Below are 20,818 nucleotides of genomic sequence, written 5' to 3' on the forward strand. Positions count from 1 at the left end.
TGGCGGCTTGGTACTGAGGCGTAGTACTTGTTTGGTGCGGCACTGGCAAGGACATTTTTTTGCCGCATCCACCGGTACATTGTCGTTCGGTGAACGCCTAGCTCAGCAGCCAAGGCGACGACTGAGCTGGCCTCTCCGAGGCGTAAAAGCCCTCGCAGCTTGGCTTTGTTTTTGTTCTTCGGGCGCCGTGTCATTTGCACAATGGGGGCGGGTGTCATTTTGGCGCGGAAGTGAGATTGTTGGTGCGCAGTGAACACAAGTTTTTACGGGTGTAAGAAGTGCGCACGACTCTATGCAATTTATACTAAAATTAAACTTTTTACCAGTGTAGCATTGAATCCGTGTTTTACGGTACTGCTTGGGGGGTCTTAAATTGCTCCGCTGCCCAACGAGCAAGTTCGGAGTGAGAGCATGCAGGATCTGACTTGTGCTTCTCGCACAAACTGCTTTTGTGGGACATGTAGGAGGAAGGGCGATGTCCCATTGTCTTTGGCGGTAAAAATCAAAGTGTGTGTTTGTAAGAAGACGTCCGATCCAAAATTTAAAATCAGATCGATGCGGCATGTCATCCCTCGGCGAGGAGGGGAAAACCGTTGAGGTTAATTGCTAGGGTGGTGATGGGCAAAGGTAATTGCGCATCCGATTCACGTAATCATAAAATCTGGCAGGGTATCGACTGATACCGGTGCCGAATTGGAGGTGCACATGTAAATGGCCACAAAGTATTGCCCTCGTCATCTATTTGCTTCGGTAAAAATACATTCACTCTCCTTCGACAACCAGTAGATCCTGGAGATTAAACCTTGTGACAAAGTCGGAAGCAGCCTCTCGTTCCTACAGCGCATTCATTAGAATTACTTGAGTTCATAGACTCGAGGCAAGAGCTTACACTGCATTTGAACGTGGCCTGGAAGAATCTGCGAGCGAAAAGAAGCACAAATTCGCACAGGAAGAATGTGTCGGTGCCGTATTGCGACGCATAAAAATACACTTGCAGCACGCTGTCCTTCTGCTCTGCTGCTACAACACGGAAGCCGTGTGCAGCCAAATGTTGCTCCAACTCGACGCGAGAAGGTTGATTCGCAAATGTGCACGAGAAGGCACCACTATCGACAATCGCATCAGTTTAGTCAGTATCATACAAAGTGTCATGCAGCGATAGAAATCCTCACGTGGTCTCGGTTCGCTTCCAAAGCTGCCAGAAATTCGATGCTGCGAGGTTCGCGTCCGGGCTCATTAAAAAGACAGGTGACGCGAAAGGAATTTGGTTGTAGCCCTGAGAATCCACAGGCGGAGATGTGCCCACAACAGACTGCGTAACCGGCGTCGGGATTCGAGGGGAAGCAGAGCGTGCACTTGGTTGTCGACGTGGTGATCGTGGCGCCACGTCTTCGTCTCCTTCCATAGCTAATTGCAAGTGAAGCATGGGGCGAGTGTTCAGTCCAGCTTTTGCGCTGTCTTGACGTCGAACTATCCGCTGTGATGCTCCTCTATTGGATTCTCGTGGCGATGTAGTGGCAGGCTGAACAGCGGCCGCTTTGGTGTCCTTGTCGTCTTCGTCCGAGTGACTAGACTCGTCGTCGTAGTCGCCATTTTTCTTTGGAGGACGACGAATATCCGACAAAAACTCGGCCCTGCGAAGCACACGAACGTTGGATTATGAACGTGTAACGATCGAATTTAACGACGTACCCAAAGAATTCATCTGCTTGAGATCCCTTACGATGAATTGTACGCAGTAGCCATGGCGAGGTAACGAGATGCACCTTTAAATTACAAGGCACATAGGTTAGACATGCACTAGTCTCCAGTTAGTGGAAGACATACAGTTATCATGATCAGTGTGGTGAGGTAGATAATATTGGCATTGGACGATGCAATGTACTGCAGCTCCACCAACCCGAACGCCGATAGCGTCGCAATGCCCAACCACAAAGCTGCATTTGCAATAACAACCAGTGAGACCCATTTCACTTCACGTTTTCTCAAAGGTATTTCTTAGCGAACCCAGTGCCCATGATCCAACTCCAAGAATGAAAAATGTGCGCACGTGCATGATCAACCGGTTCCCATCTTGCTGCATTTTCCGCCACTTGCCGTCGATGTAGAATCCGTGAAAACTGAAGGTCAGTGAGACCGCGGCGTAGATGAAATACAAGTTGTTCAAGGTGACGTGACCCGATACTCGATGGAACTTGACAATGTTCGAGTAGTAGCCACGAATGACCTACGACAACATACAGCTACCCGTTAACAAGACTACGTAGAGTCGCAATGAGTTAGCTCAACGTACACCACCGAGAATGAAGGCGACGACCGAAAGGAGACCAATGATCACTCCGAGGATCACCAAACGACGTCGAATTTTCTTGAGAATTGAGCGCTTGGTGCGTTCGTATTCCTCTCGTCGTATCTCCACCACCTGCGCCCCACGTTTATCGTGGCGGAAGTTCTGCAGCAAACGTGTATCAGCAGCTTATATTCAACTTGATACGTGAGAGAACTAGAGCGTACGCTAGGCCGCATGACAGAGCCTGTGGCCATAGTGACGAGACAAAGCTCGTGATGAACGAGAACTAAACTGCTCAAGTTTGCAGAGTCCTAAGAGTGAGCAGGGTCACTATTTTTATAGGTGGACGGAGATACGTAAAAAGAAGAAAATGTTATCCATAGTCTATCTACAGGCCACAAGCCAGTACGAGAAGAACAAGTCGACGCTTATTTCTTGGCCTCGATGATCTTCACCTTGGCCTTGCGTGTCTTCTTGGGACGCCCAATCTCGATCTGGTTGCGCTTGTGCAGACTGTCGAAGCGGTCCAAAAGCGGGTTGCCCTTGGGTTTCAGCGTCCGCATGTTACCCGTAAGCTCCTCGGAGAATGAGACCGGAGTCTCACGTTCCAATTTACTGTAGTCAGAGCATAAACACAACGTCAGAGGACCAATTAATAGCAATAAAACACGTCGCATCGTCCACTTACATGTACTTGCCGGCCACGCGGACGAGCGGCTCCTCCTGCAACTTCTGCTCCTGCTGGAGTTTCTTGATCTCCTGCTTCTTCGCTGCTTCCTTCTCGCTCTTCACAATGTCCTGTAGAATGTGACTTGAGCTGTACCACAACATGTGTCGTTAGCCATGCCAGTACTGACCTACTCTCTCTATTCTTCAGACGTACGTGTTGATCTGCTTGATGATGGCCTTCTCGCCACGGCGGATCTGGTGTTCCAGTTCCATCTGCTTATGTCTCGAGCGCTTGTTGCGTTGCGCACGCGTCACCTTCTCCGGCCGCTTGAGCGTCGTCCTGTCCGTGTCTTCGTCGTCCTCAGAGTCGCTCGATTCGTCGTCCGAGTTCTGCTTAATGTACTGCAAAGTCTCCTCCGACATGCCCTTGGCCACAGGCTCTTGTAGTTGCGCTCTCTTTTCACGCTTCTCCAGCTCCTTTGCCACAGCCTCGGCCATGACATCTTGGTGCGAGTCAAAGTCCGGGTGGTACGACTGGCCTGCAGCCGCCACCTCCACAGTCGGGATATTGTGCTTGGTAGAGGCCAATAGTTTACGCCTCTTGGTCTTCTTGACCACCACAGGCGCCACGTACTCGTCCAGTTGCTGGTTCGTTTCGTCGTCCTTGACACTGCCGTCCTGACTCCAGAGGTCTTTGACCTTGGTAGTTTTCTTGGGGTTCTGTTGTTCTAACGGAGGGTTCTGCTGCAGTTTCTTTACGGCCAATGATTCGCTTTTATGGGCCTTCGCAGCGTCGAATTTGCGCGTACTGGCCAGCAGTGGGTCCTTCTGTAGCTTCTCGAGCTTCTGCTTCTTGGTTATAGGAGCAGACACATCGCCGCCCTTGCTGTCCACCTGGAAAAGCTGGTCGGCCCCCACATGCTTAAGCTTCTTGTCCTCTGCATCTTGTCGAATACTCTCCTCTACCTGCGCGCCCACGGCCTTAACGCGCTGCTGACGACGACGCTTGTTGTTGCCCATGATGCAGGTGTGTCAATGCCAGCCAGTAGCTCAGTTGCATCTGAATCGGGACAAGCTGTGTACAGTCTGTACTTGCTCCTTAGCTGCTAAATTTCACACCTAGTTTTCTTCCAATCAGAACGCGTTTTCGTATTGCACCTGAGTTGCCCGCGGCATACAAGGCTTCATAAAAATTCGAACCGGAAGAAGGCGATGGCGCTGACTCCGAGGTACACGCGTGTGGCGGCGGAAGAGAGCCGTGACGACCTGGCGCTGGTGCGGCACGGCAGCGGCAAGTTCTCTCCTCAGGCCACACAGCGTAGCTTCACGACAGAGGACTTGCCCAGCGCTAAGTCGTTCGTGAGCGTGAATGATGCCGCGTTGGAGACGAAGAAGCGCTCGGGCTCCGACATCTTCGAGAGCAGTCGCATGGCCATCATTAAAGGCATCCAGGGTGTAGGACTCGACCGAGTGGTGAACTCCGTCCAGAAGGCCTTCACACCCGACGACTCGGAGCGCGTATTGCGAGCCGAGTGGCTCATAGTGGAGACGGAAGAGGAGCAACTTCAGCAGCTCCAAGAGGTCGTACACAAGCTTCAAAAAGCCTTCAAATTCTCCAATCGACTGCGTACACTCGTCAAATTAGCCAATAGTACACTGGCCAAGTGCGATGAGCTCGTGGAGCGCAGTCAAGCGCATGTAGAGCAATGCAACCTCATGTTCGCCCAATGTGCGACCGAGACCGCAACTCTGACGGACTATTTGAGTAAATTACGGGAAGCTGTGATCCCACCTCTGCAGACCAAGGACCATAATGAGGAGAAGAGAAATGCTCGACGAGCGGAGTGGGCGCTAGCGAGGATGGCCCAGTGTGCGAAGTCGATGGTGTCGGAGATGAGAGAGAGTTTGGATGATCTGGATGACTTGACAACTGAGTGCACCAAGTTGATGGTGCAAAGTATCACGCTGCTACATATGAGAGGGCGATCTGCAGACTTTAGTGGCACGGGTGTGGCTGCAGGTGCCGCTGGTGTGGTGGCTGGAGCCGTCGTGGGTGTCGCTGGAGTGGTAGCTGCTCCAGCGACAAGTGGACTGAGTGTACCCATTTCACTTGCTGGCAAGAGTTTGTTCCTTTCGGGGATTGCGGCGTTGACACCGTCCAGTATCATGCTCACCCGTACGTTGCTGTGTTTGGTGGATGTGAATATTTAGTACCTGAGTATTTTGTTTTTACTTTTTTGTGAATAGGTCAAAGCCAGCAACTCAACGGATTGTCGTCGCTAGTGGTGAATCTCAAGTCGTGTTTGGAGATTATGAACCAGAAACGGGACGAAATGGCAGTGGCATTCGCTGCGGTGGAAAGTCTGGATCTAGATATCAAGCAAGCGACGGACTTTTGCCAAGACGCGATTGAGCTGGAGAGCTCCATTTACGTGAGTTCTACGTCGAGATTTGTATTACGTGACAGAGATAACTGACTGTGATCTTGTGATGATTTCGTACAGGAGAACTCGTGGGGCTTTATTGAAGATATCAGTGTAAAGCTTATGACTTTCAACCGGTCGGTGGAGCTCTTCCAGGCATCGCCGAGTATCTGGCACTTTTGCAAGTCCGAAGACGCCATGTACCAGTACTTGCTGGCTGAAGAGGAAGAAAACTGAAAATTCTGGCTGCTATAGTAGGAAAATGTGATTGGGAACGGAGGAGTTCGTTCTCAAGCATTACCCAGGACTACGATAGGCGTGGACACAGTCGTCCACCTTCATTTTGTACATGTAGCCATTTTGCTTCGTGCAAAATAGAACATACCCACTTTTGTCAATCGAATTTTTGTTTTATTTCTCACAAAACACAACAGAATTTCACCTTGTGGCCATGGATTTGTACGCGGACTTGCCGCTGGCCAAGGGCGCGAAGGCGTCCTCAGCGCTGGATGCAGACGGCAAGCCCAAGGCCTCTCTGTCCTCTACCAGCTCTGGTGCGTTTTTATCTCAGCCACGCCTAATACTATTGAGAAATATGCCTGAAAAAGACCCATTGACTCCTTTCTAAATCTCCGTAAAACCCTCTTTTCTCGACTTGTAGTGTGGGCCAGCACGCCACTGATGGTCCCACAGGCGGCCAAGAACAAGAATAACAGTCGACCGACATCAGTGACCACCAGTGTACGATTTGGGGGCCGCAGACGAGAAAATTCGGACTTTAAATGGACTCATGTTGGCCCTTATTGCAAATAGAGTATGTCAATGCTGCCCGCTGCATTAGCTGCAGGCAGAGGTAAAAGCCCGACACGTTCGGCCATCTCATTGGCCTTTAAGCCAGCGTCAGTGGCCAGGAGAGCAACTGCGAGCAGTCAAGTGATCCAGAAGAAGCAGGAGCACAAACAGGAAACGCCTCGGCCCGCAGGCAGGGGATTGGGATACGTTGCGGCCACAGAGGTCAAGGTGACGTCTGTGCAGCAAGCTCAAAATCAGGAGAAGGAGGACCTGGAAATGGGTCTGGGTGCAGGTGGAGGTCACTTTTTCCAGGTGACATATCGAGATGAGTACCATCCGACCAGACCTAACAGCTACGAAGTTTACTGCAAGGAACGAGAGGATAGGAAGAAGATGGATATAGTGAAGAAGGAGCTGAGTCGACGACAACGAGAGCAGGAGAGAGAGGTTGGGAAGGAGCTTAAGTGTGGTGTATGGACAAGGTGTGACGATGCGTTGCGTATAGGGCAAGTTGGAGCGTGAGCAATTGGCCAAGGATCTGGCTGATGGGCGAGCGCCAGCGATGAAGCTGCCGGTATCTGCTGGACGTGGACGAGGCATGACCATGCCGGCCTGGATGCGCAAGAAAATGTTCGTCGTTGTTGTAGGTGTGCGTGTCTACGTGAGGCTTACTAAGTGCTGTCCTTGTTACAGCGAAGAGAACGCTGCGGTGGCGGCATCACAACCCGAGAGCGAGCACGATGGCGATCGAGAGTGTGAATCGAAGAGCTCAGACGTGAATGCAGCAGCTACTGAGGGGCAGTTTGAGGACGCCGCAGAGTCACGAGGTGGCCTTGGTTTCTTCAACAGGGGGATTGGATTCTTGTCATCGCGGACATCGCCCGGGCGAGAAGCAACGAATGCTAAACATCGTGGAAACACGGAGAGTGGTGGCCATCGCAAGGATAGAGATACTACCGAACGTCTTCACTCACAAAGACCAGAGTTGGATGAATTCGGACGAGAAATTCGACCAAAGCGAAAGCAGGAAGACCAGCGACATGAAGATCGTCGGGACAGTCGAAATGAGCGTCCTTTGTCGATGGAGAAGCGCCGAAAAACAAGCGGTTGGGATAGCAAGTCGCCGGCCAGAGCTTCTTCGACTAGCCGAGTGGTGCTGTTACAGGTGAAACTAATGTTCACGTGGCCTTAAGTATTGTGCTGATTGTGCTGTGTGTGTTTCTAGAATATGGTTGGGCCAGGCGAAGTGGACGACGAGTTGCAAGAAGAGGTGAAGGAGGAGTGCTCGGAGAAGTACGGGCCTGTGACAAGGTGCGTGATCTACGAAGTAACGGGAAGAGTTTCGCCTGAAGAAGCAGTTCGGATCTTCGTCCAGTTCAGAGACACCGAAGATGCTACGAAAGGTACAGTTGAGTGCAGCAAGAGCCCGCTACCATGGAGTAGATCTACAACTGATAAGTCGTGTGCTTGTATTAGCCTTGATGGGGCTGCATGGTCGATTCTTTGGAGGTCGCAAGGTCAAAGCAGAGTACTTTGATGAAGCCAAGTTCGGGCGAATGAACCTCAACAGCCAGTAGGATGACACTTGTAGAACATCATGTGAGTGAATACAATAACATTGTGATGGTCGAACGATAGATGAACGAAAGACTCACGTTATTCCTCAGGATAATGCACCACTACGGCTATGGAGATAACTGCAAATGATGCGTACAATGTCAAGAGCGTGTAGCAAAGTCGTGGCCGGTATCGGAACCCGTCGAAGGATGCGATCCCAATGTTCAGCAATAAACTCAACAAGAGATACCCGAAGCTCAAGAAAACCAACGGAGATGGCTCGCCCATGGAGAGAGGACCTCGTGAAATGATGGCGATCGTAAGCGACAAGCCAACGCCGACCAGCAAGTTGAACATTGGGCCTGCAAAGCAGCCTGCGAACGCCATAGTAGGGAAGCCATCGCGTGCAATAGCCATGTTGGAAACCAGGTCTCCGATCGAGTTTCCCCATGCCAGAACCTGAAAATCAATAAAAAATTCACAACAGTTAAGACACGCTGATGAAATTCTTCAAACCTCAATATTTCACGTACCGATACTCCTAGAACGGAGCTGGAAATCCCAAAGAGTTGACCCAGAGTCTCCAAGACGGAAAGCACTTCGTTGGCGATATTCATGATCCAGATGACCGACATGACAAAAGCTAAGCAGATCAAAAGTGCCAATTGCCAGCCTTCTGGTGGTGTAACGGGAGAAGTGGAGTACTCGATGATACCGCTGAGGGTTCCACCCACCACGACGACTGTCATGAGGAAAACGGGATCTTCAAAGCTGAAAGAAAACACCGACATGCCGAACAGCAGCATCGCAAAGGGTGGACACACTACGACCAGGTTCTTGTTCCAGGTATCCTCGTCCACCAGTGGGATCGTAAGTCGTCGAAGAAACACAGTGAAGACCTCGATAGGGGTCCAAATGAACCGCGTCAAGGCCCCATAGACACCTCGTCCTGCTCGTACAATAACTCTTGTCCATCTTTTTTCTTGAACCTTTACTCGATCGAAGGAGGACACAGCTATACTTGCCTCCATTGCGAGTTGTTCATCTTGTTCGGCTTCTTCTCTGGCTTCCAACTCTTTGCGCTGCGTCTCGTCTTCTGACGTTTCCTCCATTTCCGTTTCGACTTCCCCCCTCTCAGCAGTAGGCGAGAATTCTTCAATGTCGCTGAGTGCATGAGGGTGATATCCACGTGTCCAGCGTCTGGCTGAAGCCCCAAATTGAGCGCTCATTTCTAGCGACTTCCATGTCGATTTGCGTCGACGTCTTTGCCGCCTCATTCGACGTAGTGAATCTTGGATTGACCCCACACACATGGACGACGGACGCTTCAGATGAACATCCGTGACTTCCAGCAGCGATTGGCCTTCGATCGGTCCCAATTCGTTGCTAATATGAGGCTCTGACCGTGGCGTAGGTAGAGAGCTCTTACGATACAACATTCGGTCCAGGAAGCGTGGGGACGGCTCCGACTGCTCCGAATCCGAGAAAATTGTAGTGCGATTGAACGTGTCGTACACTGGGATGGTTTGGCTCTTCAGATACGGCCGATGTTTCTGTTCTGTGGGGTGTAAGAGCATCAACGGACTCTCGGCAAGACTCTTCTCACTCATGGAAGACGACGACCAATACTGTAGATCATCATCGTCGTCTAGTTTAGCGTAGATCGAGTCTTCCGGGACTCTTGAGGGGAAACACCAACGGGCTAAATACTTGTCCGAGAACACCACCAGCACGTACACTAAGTAGATGCATAGGAAGCCTACCGCTTCCAAAAGCCCCACTTCGCCGTCGAAAAACACCAGTCCTAGATACAGCACAGCGATCAAGTAGAACACTACGTCGCGTAGATACGTGCGTGGGATCAACTGATCCTGGCCGTCCGACACTAGTCCCACACACGCCGTGATGACGGTCGTCACCAATAATCCACCACCGAGGATGGAAGTCACGCCGATGAATGGCATGGGTGTAGCGAACGCCGCGATGTTAGAGAAGACGTCCGGTGATCCGTTACCGAAGCTCAGGAACGTCACACCCGCCACGTGCGGCGGAATGCGGTACTTCTCGACGATGGTTTGCAGTACCGGGCAGAAGAACTCGTCGGCCGTGGAGCTCAGTAGATACAACAGCAGCACGAGACACAGCACGAGTGTCACCTTGGCTAGGACAGGAGAGCTCTCTAGTAGCGGCGTACAGTGCACGAGATGGTCGTAATCAATGAAGCTGTCGCCGGTGCTGGACGGACCCGAGCAATCGTAGGACGGAGCGACATCGATCGTGGGGTCCTCGCCAGCGGTGACCGCCGCCACGGACGTGAGCCACAGCGACAGCAATGTCAGTAGTTGCGACCGCTTGGGCATTGCGACGTGAATATAGAAGTGGGCGGATGGGCGATGAAACAGGAATGAGGAACGTACGGACGGACGTACGGACTGAGCTGTCTGTTGTTATGTGGACTCCAGTCTCTCCACTGGACTCCAGTGGGGAGACCAATCGACTAACGGGCGAAGCCATAACTGATTCAAATACAAAGTCTAATGTGGCAAGAGAAAGGAGGATACTGAGCCAGGAAAGTATCCAACAAAGCACATGCCAGCAAGAAGCTGCTGCTCAGAGGGATACCACTCGCAGTAGGTGAGCCTGCTGTCAGGCATTGATGCACTGCATCAATGATGCATCATCATGCAGCGGTGTGCGTTCGAAGAGAAGGGCGACATTGCCGCAGTGTACAGTACATACTTTGAAGGATGAAGCAGAACAAACTAATCCATTCCTGCGAGCTCTTTCGGTTTCCATTAGGCTTTGCTTAAAACGAAACTGAGAGTAACCATCAAGTGAAGATTGGCGCTTCAAAACTTGAAAAAGGTATCGTTCTTGGAAGGTGAATCCTGAGCCACTACTGGCGCACTACATGCATTCTAACCAACGTAGATTTCCCGTGCGTGTGAATCGCGTTGCATTTGCCAACTACATGTAGGTGTCAGCCTCTACGAGAGGGATCTGCATTGCGTATTAATAGTACGATTTATCAGTCCTCGATGGTGTAGCGCTTATTAATACTTTTTGGTTTTATTCTGGGAGCATCAAACCAGAATCCAGGTAAGATTTTCAAGCAAAAGATCTATCACAAGGGTGAATATATATATTGTAGTCATGCGGGCATGCGGTGCCATGCTGTCAGTTGACAGGCTGTCAGTGACAGCGCGGTGCCGCCACCAGCGCAACTGCAAATTTCGCTAGACTGTCGATGGGAAATCCTCCCTGCTCAAGCCCGCCCGCACCAGCTCAGAAGTAGAAGAGTCGGAAGACCTCAATCTACTCGTTGAAAACTTCGACTTGATAAGATCTGCTCTTATCCTCCTGGTGTTCAGACAACGACTCCGTCTTCGCTTCAACCACTTCAACCATTCAGCCAAATGGTGTTCAAAACACCATATCCTGACACACAGCTGTCATTTTCCAGCTTCGAATTTTTGCTACTGCCACATTTGTGTATCAAAAAGACGCACGAACCACAAATGTCACAGACCACGTCACCGAACATCAGAAAGCATTCGATCGTCGCGCGTCGTTACACGTCAACTATTCCTGCTCAGACTTGGTTTCACCCTGCCAGCGGCACAGGGCCTCCACTCAAATAAATATGGCTTATCGTCGTGGTACCAAGCAGCAGGTCGGCAATGCAGTGGACACCAATCTGTCCTTCTCTTTCGCCTGCGGTGGCTGGCTCAAGATGTACCTCTTCGGTGTTGCCAAGGCGCTGCAAGAGTTCGAGCTCGAGAAGAATGCGCAGCTCATCGGCTGCTCAGCCGGCGCGCTGACAGCCACGGGTTTGGCACTGCAATGCGACTTCGACGCCATCCGCGATCACGTGCTACACAATATCGTCCCGGAGGCGCACTCATCTCTAGCCAGCCACTTCCGCGTTCGATCGTACCTGCACGACACGCTCACGCGCCACGGCGGCATGGAACACTTTGAGAAGCTCAATGTGTCGCAGCAACTCACGATCGTCTACACGTCGCTGTCGTTGCTTAAGTCGCGACGTGCGACCACGTTTGAGTCGGCGGAGCATCTGATGGAGACGTTGCTGGCCTCGTGCTGCGCCCCACCCATCGCTGGCCTACCCTTCAAGCTCAATGGGGAGTGGGTCATGGATGGCGGCATGCTGGACTTCCAGCCTGTGTACAACAATAAAACAGTGACGATCAGTCCGTTCTACTGCGTTGGCGCGGACATCAAGCCGTCGGTGTACGTGCCCATGTGGTGGGCGCTGATGCCACCTGGGGTACGCGACGTCGAGTGGTTGTTTGACTTGGGCTACGAAGACGGACTCAAGTGGATCGTCAAGAATGGATTGACAGGTGGCCGCAAGAACGTCGTGATTCCAAACAAGAGCACGCACTATGCTGGCGGATGGAACACGACGGTGGGGCGTGTGGTGGGCTACCGCGCCTGCGAGAGCCACTTTTTGGACGCTCTATTCGTCGGCTTGTTCGTGTGCTTGTGGAGGCCGATGGCATTTATCTGCCTGTATCTGGAACTCTACCTACAGGCTATCGTGTCTGGCGGCAAGGCTGCGATCTTTGGAGCCGCGGCCAAGCTGCTGATTTCGAACATTATCATGGCCGCGTTGGCAGTGGCTTTGGCCACTCTGGGCCTGCAAGAGACCATGCTGTTCCTGCTCGGGCTAGCGGTAACAGGGTTCTTCTTGGGTGGCACGGTTCTACTGGTGGGCGGTCTGCAACAAGCTGGCGCCGTGGCGTCGGCGGACTGGCAGCGATGCCGCTCCTACATGCGCAGCATCACGAGCCTGTCGCTCTTCTTGCACAGTATGCCAGTGATTGGCGCCAAAGTGCAGATCAAGCGCCACGAGTTCCTGCTACAACACTCGCTAGTGTATCGCGTTGCGATGCATTTTGTGTAGACACTGGAAACAAAGTTTGCCACGTGGGGCCCAGGACTGTACACATGCCAGACAACTGTCAAATAAATTAGCGAGCTCTACACATGAATGAATATCTTGGCTCTTTGGTGTACTGTATACGTGTAGTCATTCTCAGAATCTCAGCTATTTTACTTCATTTGAAATACCGGTAAAAATAGGCGGAAACTAGCGACCTTTCACGTCAAGTATTATGAGGTATTAGGGGTTCTTATTTTGTTTTTCGCCAAGCAATTGTTTTTTTTACCAATCATACGCAGCATAATTACCCCATTTTGCGTTTTTTGCGGCTGCAGCAGCAGTTTTTTACGGCATCTCTCTGCTGTGAGATCTTAGCAAGTTTAAGATGCCGAGGCTGTCAGCTAAGCAGCGTAAGCTGCGTCAGCTTAGGGAGACCATGCCTGCGCGTGAAGCCGCTGCGATCAATAGAGAGATAATCAGTGACAAAGACTCAGGAGAAGACGAGCTGGACGAGTTTTAGCTGCTACAGTACGAGCATGTGCAAGCTACAAGATACGCAGCACGCTCTTCACAGTATCGACGACGGAAAGCTAAAAGCAAGGATAAAATGTGAGCACTGCATTGGTCTTCTAAAATTGAAACTACAATACCTACGCGAAATCCGCGTCCAGCTTGGAAAAAAGAAGAAGCACATGAGACGTCTCATACGGTATGTGTTGTGTAAATATATTATCCATAACTTACTCATTTTCCACCCAAGTCCTAATGAGTGGGAAGAAGAACTTGAAAGCTGCATCACTGGTGAGCTTGACGAAGACGATGAACTTAATGCGCCTGTTTTTGCTGGGACAGCTGCTGGTGAGCGGACCAACAGTTGCTAGCTTATATGCTAGAAATACGAGCTCATCGGTAAAAGCGTGTCAATGTCATCTATCGGGACTCCTTCCTTTAACAACATGTTTAGCTCTCGGAGTAAATCAATTTTTCGTTTCTGGCGTCAATGTTCCGTTTCTTGGTGCAACTTTGCGGCCTGCGCGTTGGCCTTTTCAACCCGACCGTTTACAGACCGCATATCGCTCTCCACCTGTTGCTGTCGAACCACCATTTCTTGTTCTTGCTGTTAAATCTGGCGCTTGCGCACTTCGACTAAAGCTCACGGCTCTGAGCAAGCTGCGTTTCTTTAAACTTTATAAGAGGACCTAATTTAGCATCTTTTTTTTTCACTGGCGCTTTGGCGGTCTTCGTGCAATTGAAGTTGGCGCCGACGAAGCTCTGTCGGTCGACCTGTTCGGATCTTCACTTCCAGAAGGTTCATGTTCGCTTGAACTGGCGCTGTCATCCTCTGTATCGTCTTTAGAAGCCGCAGCGTCCGTGTTAAGCAGCTGGGGGGGGGTGTACTTGCTCGATCAAACATTTCAGCACGTAATGCGAAGTAGTACGAGCACCGAAGTAAGAGGGCTTCACGAATAATAGGCTCATTGAGCCCAAGGCCTTGGCCTGAGGAGTTTCGCCAGTCCTCGGCGTTTCTGAACAAACTCTCCAATGCCCTAATTTTGTTTGTACTATCTTTGGCTGTGTGCATGGTTGTTTTTCCTGCAGCCTCGATTCTAGCTTTAATTTTGCCAGCAATCGTTGTTTTTGACTCTCCAGTTTGGCCGTCTCCGCCTCGGTAGCGATTGTAATTATTGCCATCCGTGAGCCAGTCGACAAGTACGCTGATTGAGCTAACAGTTGGTGCTGGTCCGTCGTTGTGCCAAGGGACTCGCTTCTTCGACTGCGTCGACGTTGGGGGGGGCTTCATTATCGCGTTGTAGCAGCGCCTTCCACAAGCGGTTTGTAGAAAGATTCACTGCAGCACAAGCAGCGTGAACCGCCCGCTTGCAGATCTGTTTACTGCATACACGGAGCACGTCTCCACCTTCGTCCTTTGAAAGCTTCTTACAGCCTCTTCAACTGCACGCATGAATAATACGTCCAGCGATGTTCTGTGCAGAAGTCACAGCCGGCTGCACATGCCCAGTTTTACCAGCTTGGTGCCCTATAAGGATCAAGTGGCTACCGTTTTGATCAGCATGACCCTCTGAGTCTGCAGGATTCTTCGACGGCGTCAGATTTTGTTGAGATATCTCCATGCAGACAGGAATGCGTCGTGCGTGAGCGGCACAAGAGATCTCCGTGCTAAGAGGACGGCGGCTTTTCATATGAGATGCGATCTTCGACGGCCGCCAGAAAAAAATTCTTATTGCAGCTGCAGCCTCGACCTGCATTGAGTTTTGTGCAGAGCGAGAAACATGTGTTCCGCCAATCAAATCCCCGAAAACAATTCTGGACTTGCTGCAAAACGTTTTCTTACTTGCTGCTGCACAATTGAGAGCCTCTATTTTGCTGCTTATTTAAAGCGTGTCGGTCTGATCGATGTACCGGTATTGCTGCACCGCCCATTTGTTGGTACAATTCCGCACATACACTTGCAAGTTGCCGACGAAGATGTTCTTGCAAAGAAACTTGGCGGGCCATGCGCGACTCGCTCGCTCTGATCAGATTTTCTTTCGCATCAATCAAAATCAATTACCACCCATTTCATTATCAGTTGTGGCGACCTAGGTGTGGTGCACCCTTTGTACTCAACCATCCATATCTTCAATCGTCCTAAACAAATTGATGTCAGTTTCAGCTGGGGGGGGGGGTTCTTTGTCTTAGCTCACCCTCAGAAATGACTTACCCCCATTCTTGAGCGCCATGGTCGCGTTGTTTTCTGTGCCAGGCACCGATCGGATGTTTGGTCGGAACAGCTTGCCTCCAGGCCTTTTTGGTTTATGATCGGCAGCCCTCAGTGGGCAAACCTTCTTCCAGTGGTCATTTTCAAAGCAGTAGTTTCACTCTCTCACTGAATCTCCGGGAAATTATCCTTAATTCCTCCTCTTCCCCGTAGTTGTCCTCACCACGTTGACATACACCGCGCGCCTCTTAACAGTCAGCATCGATATTTCCTTTCTCGAGCGATCACCGAAAACGCGACGAAGGGTCACCTCCATGTTTCCAATAGCAGACCTCTCTTCTGTCATGCCAATTGAACCTCTCCAAAACTCGCTTGGTAGTGACGACAGCACTTTCACAGCCAGGTCTCGCTCACCATGTCTTTGCCAACAAGATTTTTCATCTCTATGTTGATGTCGCTACGAAGCTTCTTTAGCTGGACGAAAAGAGCCCTCGTTGGCCCAGATCGCTGCAAGGAGACGCCTCCACTAGCGACGTAGCTCGATTACGCCTCCCGCATCCCTGATTCAGGTTTTTTCCTAGTTCCTTCCAAACGTCACAGGGATTTATCCTGGACACTAGATCCGGCAAATCTCTCCGTAAAACGCCAGGAAACCCTTGGTTGAATAGGTTCAACAGCTTGCCGAGCCCTAGCCCAGTCCTGACAGCACCAGCGCTGGGCCTTCACCTCCTCTTGAAACATATACCCCGCTACCGAAATGACGGGTTTCTCAGGCGTAATCGCAAGGACGTTCATCATGACAACGTAAGCCTCGTTTCCAACAACCCTAGCTGAAACATTTCATCTGGCGTCTCAATGTGCGTGAGCACCTTGTCTCGCCACATGTAATACTCTCAATGAAAAGTTCCATAACATGATTACTCCTATTGTGGCCTTTATTCATGACCCTTTGTGACGGGATCACACAGTCCCTTGCAGAGAGAAAGTGCTTAAGGGTATTTACTACCCGCGTGAACGTTAGTTCACGTGTTCCCGGCCTCAAAGGGAGCTGTTTGCGGCTTAGGAGAGTAAATGTAAGAATGGTGTATTTATAAGTACGCTTAGCTTGGGCTCTATACAAACTAGAGGTTACCTATAGTGGATCTAAGTAGTCATGCTCTGACTGGCTCCTAGAGCACCTGGTACCGTGTATCAGGTGTCCACAAGAGTGACGGGTCACTCTTTAGGTAACCTGGTACTCTGGATTGTACCCTGTTAAATCCCCCCCCACTTAACGAGGATCGCCTGATTTTCCAATCACAACTAATTATCCAATCAAAAGTGATATAATTAAAATACCTAAAGGTAAATTCTCAGACTGAGCAACCACGAGCGTAACGGGCCAGGTATTTACTCCGTTACTTGCTTACACTATAGTGTTGAGGAAGCTCGCAATAGAACGACTGAGTCTTAAGGTTAAGGAAAAATCAACTCTGACTTTATTTTTTGAACCAAGGCCACAGCCCTGGCCACTCAAATACACGTCATAGTCCAATTGGCTAATAATAGGTCTGGCTCCCCATATATCAGCCAATGGCATGACAGCATTTCAGCACACGCTAGTTGTGTGCTAATGCACCTACTTATGTAAAGAAATCTACCTACTTATGTAATGGAGGGGCCCATTACATTACCCCCTCCTAAAGTTGCACTAGCGCAACATAAGCGCTGATGAAGAGCATTGGAGAAGACTGCTGGAACGGCGGAGACAGCGGCGACACTCGCGACATCAAGCCACTGGCGTATCAACAAGAGACACCACGCTCGGCAGCGAGCGTGCAGAGCGAGAAGCCATCTCAGACAACAGCTTGGAGGCCACCGTCGCTGGCGCTGGTGTCGACACACGTGGGCCAGGTGAGGTTCTGGTGGAGTGGAGCTTGGACCTTTGGAATTGTCCTGAGGCGCATCAAAATCTCTGCGACGTCGTGTCCGAGCGAATAATGGAGCATGCTCACGCGCAGTACACGTGAGTTCGATTCCCACGGAGATCAAACTCCGCGACAAGTGCACGAGCAAGTGTTTTTGCAAGGAAACGCTGGCACGATGATCACAGCAGACGCGAAGACTGAGCGCCGACTATAGACTTCCTTGTGCTTGGGGATACGCTCATCGTGGAACGTCCACGATGTTCTAGCAGACACGAGGATCACGAAGACAGCGCACGAGGTACTTGAGACCGTGAATACGGGGACGACAACCACTTCGCTCAGTTGACTGAGCGACGATGTGCGACTGCACAGCGTACGGAGAAGTAACCTCTAGACCCAGGCGACTGCGACGCTGGAATGTAGGTGACCTGCGAGCTTGGGTTTCACTCGTCGTCGTAAAACCTCGCATCACCCACGCACGCACGCACTCACTCGCTCACTCTCACTCTCTCACTCACCCACCCACATACTCACTCACTCACTTGTTCACTCGGCTTACTCACCGAGTGGCTCAGCGGTACAGTACTGAGCTCTCGTGTAGCTGGTCACCGGTTGGATTCCGGTGTCGACTCCAGTTTTCTTCTTAATCATCACGGCGAGCGCCTCCGTGTACCCGCGGAGGCTGGTCGCCTTCTTCACCGCGGGTATCAACACCCGGCTCACTCACGCTCCGGAACGTGAGTGTCTTCTCGTTTTCGCTCACGATGTCGGATACGTCTTCCAGCAAGCGACTGCACGGCTCCCAAGTACCTTCACCTGGGGAGGGTCCCATCCAACGCACGCGATAGTGTTGTTTCTTGTCCCGCACGGCGCGACCCTGTGGAAACGCTTTAGTGTGACCGTCACGGGTACCATGACACTGGCGAAGGTCGTGGTCGACGATTCGCTCAACGATCCAGCACTGAGCGCTCGAAGAATCGATCAAAGGAGGAGGATCATCTCGCTGGAAAGTTGCCGCGTCACTCGAGGACGAATCAGCGTCCGGGATCTCGGACGGATGGTATTTCTTTAAACGTCCGACGTTTTACGTCGGACGTAGCCGTAGTGTCGAGGGAATGTACAGAGTGTAAGCGTCACCAATGGTCTTGATCACCGTAAACGGCCCAATAAAGCGCGGCGCGAGTTTGTTCGCGCCGAGGTTGGTAACCGCAGAGTTTCTGATACCTTCAGTCGACAGGAGCACTCGTTCGCCTGTCGTAGACGTGGCTGTGTTCTTGCGGCTATTCCGACCAGCGTTCTCCTTCTGCTTGTCCACTGCGTCCTGCAGTGCGTCACGAACATAGCGGGTGACCGCTTGGCGCTGTAGTACGAAGTCGGAGACGACTGCGAAGTCGATTGGTCGCGCCGCATGCTTCGGCGCGTAGTTATCTGGCGCAAGTGGGCTCGATGCGGAGCGTGTCACTGCGTTGACCGACGTGGGAACAGGGGATACACTCGAGATATCATTAGCAACCGGTGTATGTACCGGTTGACCCAGTACCGGTGTAGCCGCCGGAGACATCGCAGATGGAGTAGACGGCTTGTCGGCAGCTTCTTCCCCACCCAGAGTGGAGACACATGGTGCTGTGGGATGGCCCACGGCGAGGAGAGCAGGGACACGCGGGTGTCGCGCGTTATTAACGAAGAAGGGCGTCAGCTCTGTCGACGCGTGTACCGCGTTGCTCAGAGCGAACTCGGCCAGTGGCAGAAACGAGCTCCAGCTGGAGAACGACGTCGCGTAGCTTCGAAGGACGTCTTCGAGGACGCGATTTACGCGCTCCGTCTGGTTGTCCGTTTCCGGATGGGCTGCTGTGGACATCAACAGCTTCGAGCCCAGTAGCTCGAAGAGCTTTGACCAGAAGGCCGACGTGAAGCGCGGGTCGCGGTCGGAGACGATGGATTCAGGAAGACCATGATGACGGAAGACCGCATCGATGAAGTGCATCGCGGTATCTGCCGCGGTGATCGAAATCGACACCGGAATGAGGTGGACCATCTTGCTGAAGCGGTCTACAAACACCAAGACACCTGAGCGTCCTTTAGCATCGGGTGGGAGCCCGAAGATGAAGTCCATCGACACCGAGCGCCAGGCCTCGGTGGCCACCAGTAGAGGCCGCAGTGGAGCTAGCGAAGACGAGGCAGGTTTCACGCGCTGGCAGGTCTCGCAGGTGCGCACCCACTTACGCACCCATTTGTACAGGTGGGGCCAATAAAAGTCGCGTGACACAGCGGCAAACGTCTTCTCGCGACCGAGATGAGTACCTAGCGGGGCATCATGAAACACATGGATAATCCGTGAGCGCAGATCGGGGTCGTTAGGGACAACGACACGTGGGGTATCGAAGTTGTCGATGCTGTACGTCAGCAGCTCGTCCTTGAGACGATATCGGTGGATTTTGTTTCGTACGGAGCGGGAAAGGGCTCCCAGTGTATCGGCGCTGGGAGAGCGGAGATGCTCCAGGATACTGGAGCACATCGAGTCATGGTCGTAAGCAGCTCGGATCTCGTCGCAAAGTGGCATTACCGGGGAGACGCTCGTCAGGTTGACTCCTGACGCCTCGCACGTGGCACACTCGTCTACATCGTTTTCATCCAGCGAAGCTTGTCGACCCAATGCACCGCGTGGGTCGTCGTCGGGACGCCGAGACAAATCATCGGCGAGAATGTTGTTCTTGCCGGGCTTGTAATGAACAACGAAGTTGTACTCAGAGAAGAACGAAAGCTAGCGGGCCATTCGCTGGGATAGATGGGGACTCTTCATCGCTGTCCTCAGCGATGCGTGGTCGGTGTACACCGCGAAGGTATCCTCACCCAACAAGTACACTCTGAACTTGATCAGAGCGTAGCGCATCGCAAGGAGCTCCTTGTCGTGAACAGGGTAATTGCGGTTCGCCGGCTTCATCTGTCTAGGCTGGTAGCTCACGACACGCTCTCGATCTTCATCGTCGAATTGCATCAGCGCACAGGCGATGACGAAATCGCTCGCGTCGCAGACGACGTGAAAAGGCTTCGAGTCATCCGGAAGCGCGAGGATCGGAGCCTTGGCGAGACTCTTCTTCACCGAGTCGAAGGCGGCATGATGGGTGAAGGTCCACGACCATGACACTTCTTTTTTCAACAACGAAGAACGCGGCTGGATCAAACCGGCGTAATTCTTCGTGTACTTGTGGAGATAATTTGCGAGACCCAGCCACTAACGCAATTCAGTGGGATTCTGTGGCGTAGGCCACGCACATATCGACGAAACTTCCTCGGGGTCGGCGCGGACGCCGTTCTTGCTCACAAAGCAGCCAAGCACCGGAATCTCCGGCGCGCAGAATATGCACTTCTTCAAGTTGGCATACAGCTTGTTTTCGCGCATCACTTGGAAGACTTGCCTCAGATGCTTCAAGTGGACTTTGAGCGCGCTGAGGCCTCCCTCAGCGCGACTGTGTACGAAGATGTCGTCGAAGTAACTCGGTGCGAAATCGCGGAGCGGGCGCAGCACATGGGATACCATGCGATTGAACGTGGCGG

At 51.8% G+C, this 20,818-nt stretch overlaps 6 protein-coding genes across 6 annotated transcripts; 3 read left to right on the forward strand and 3 right to left on the reverse strand.

Annotated features, from left to right (window-relative positions):
* Nucleotides 1-762: 762 nt before the first annotated feature.
* PITG_05408 (uncharacterized protein) lies at nt 763-3,232 on the reverse strand (the record flags this gene model as incomplete). Its single annotated transcript, XM_002999013.1, has 10 exons — nt 763-834; nt 890-1,106; nt 1,173-1,490; nt 1,693-1,766; nt 1,828-1,937; nt 2,008-2,227; nt 2,294-2,452; nt 2,746-2,905; nt 2,979-3,101; nt 3,174-3,232. 10 exons carry the CDS (start codon nt 3,230-3,232, stop codon nt 763-765), a joined length of 1,512 nt encoding a protein of 503 aa, XP_002999059.1.
* Nucleotides 3,233-3,270: 38 nt separating this feature from the next.
* On the reverse strand, nt 3,271-3,979 carry PITG_05409 (uncharacterized protein; the record flags this gene model as incomplete). Its single annotated transcript, XM_002999014.1, has 2 exons — nt 3,271-3,319; nt 3,363-3,979. 2 exons carry the CDS (start codon nt 3,977-3,979, stop codon nt 3,271-3,273), a joined length of 666 nt encoding a protein of 221 aa, XP_002999060.1.
* A 184-nt stretch (nt 3,980-4,163) lies between these two features.
* On the forward strand, nt 4,164-5,785 carry PITG_05410 (uncharacterized protein; the record flags this gene model as incomplete). Its single annotated transcript, XM_002999015.1, has 3 exons — nt 4,164-5,135; nt 5,207-5,391; nt 5,464-5,785. The coding sequence occupies 3 exons, from the start codon at nt 4,172-4,174 to the stop codon at nt 5,617-5,619; spliced, it is 1,305 nt and encodes a 434-aa protein (XP_002999061.1).
* Nucleotides 5,786-5,833: 48 nt separating this feature from the next.
* PITG_05411 (uncharacterized protein) lies at nt 5,834-6,953 on the forward strand (the record flags this gene model as incomplete). Its single annotated transcript, XM_002999016.1, has 5 exons — nt 5,834-5,936; nt 6,044-6,123; nt 6,196-6,621; nt 6,680-6,808; nt 6,927-6,953. 5 exons carry the CDS (start codon nt 5,834-5,836, stop codon nt 6,951-6,953), a joined length of 765 nt encoding a protein of 254 aa, XP_002999062.1.
* Nucleotides 6,954-7,830: 877 nt separating this feature from the next.
* On the reverse strand, nt 7,831-10,091 carry PITG_05412 (Ca2 :Cation Antiporter (CaCA) Family; the record flags this gene model as incomplete). Its single annotated transcript, XM_002999017.1, has 4 exons — nt 7,831-8,190; nt 8,265-8,756; nt 8,856-9,289; nt 9,338-10,091. The coding sequence occupies 4 exons, from the start codon at nt 10,089-10,091 to the stop codon at nt 7,831-7,833; spliced, it is 2,040 nt and encodes a 679-aa protein (XP_002999063.1).
* Nucleotides 10,092-11,340: 1,249 nt separating this feature from the next.
* On the forward strand, nt 11,341-12,763 carry PITG_05413 (patatin-like phospholipase, putative; the record flags this gene model as incomplete). Its single annotated transcript, XM_002999018.1, has 1 exon — nt 11,341-12,763. The coding sequence occupies one exon, from the start codon at nt 11,375-11,377 to the stop codon at nt 12,656-12,658; it is 1,284 nt and encodes a 427-aa protein (XP_002999064.1).
* Nucleotides 12,764-20,818: the final 8,055 nt, after the last annotated feature.

Source organism: Phytophthora infestans, genomic scaffold, assembly GCF_000142945.1.
Source record: "Phytophthora infestans T30-4 supercont1.7 genomic scaffold, whole genome shotgun sequence".
In the NCBI taxonomy this organism is placed as follows: Eukaryota; Oomycota; class Peronosporomycetes; order Peronosporales; family Peronosporaceae; genus Phytophthora; species Phytophthora infestans.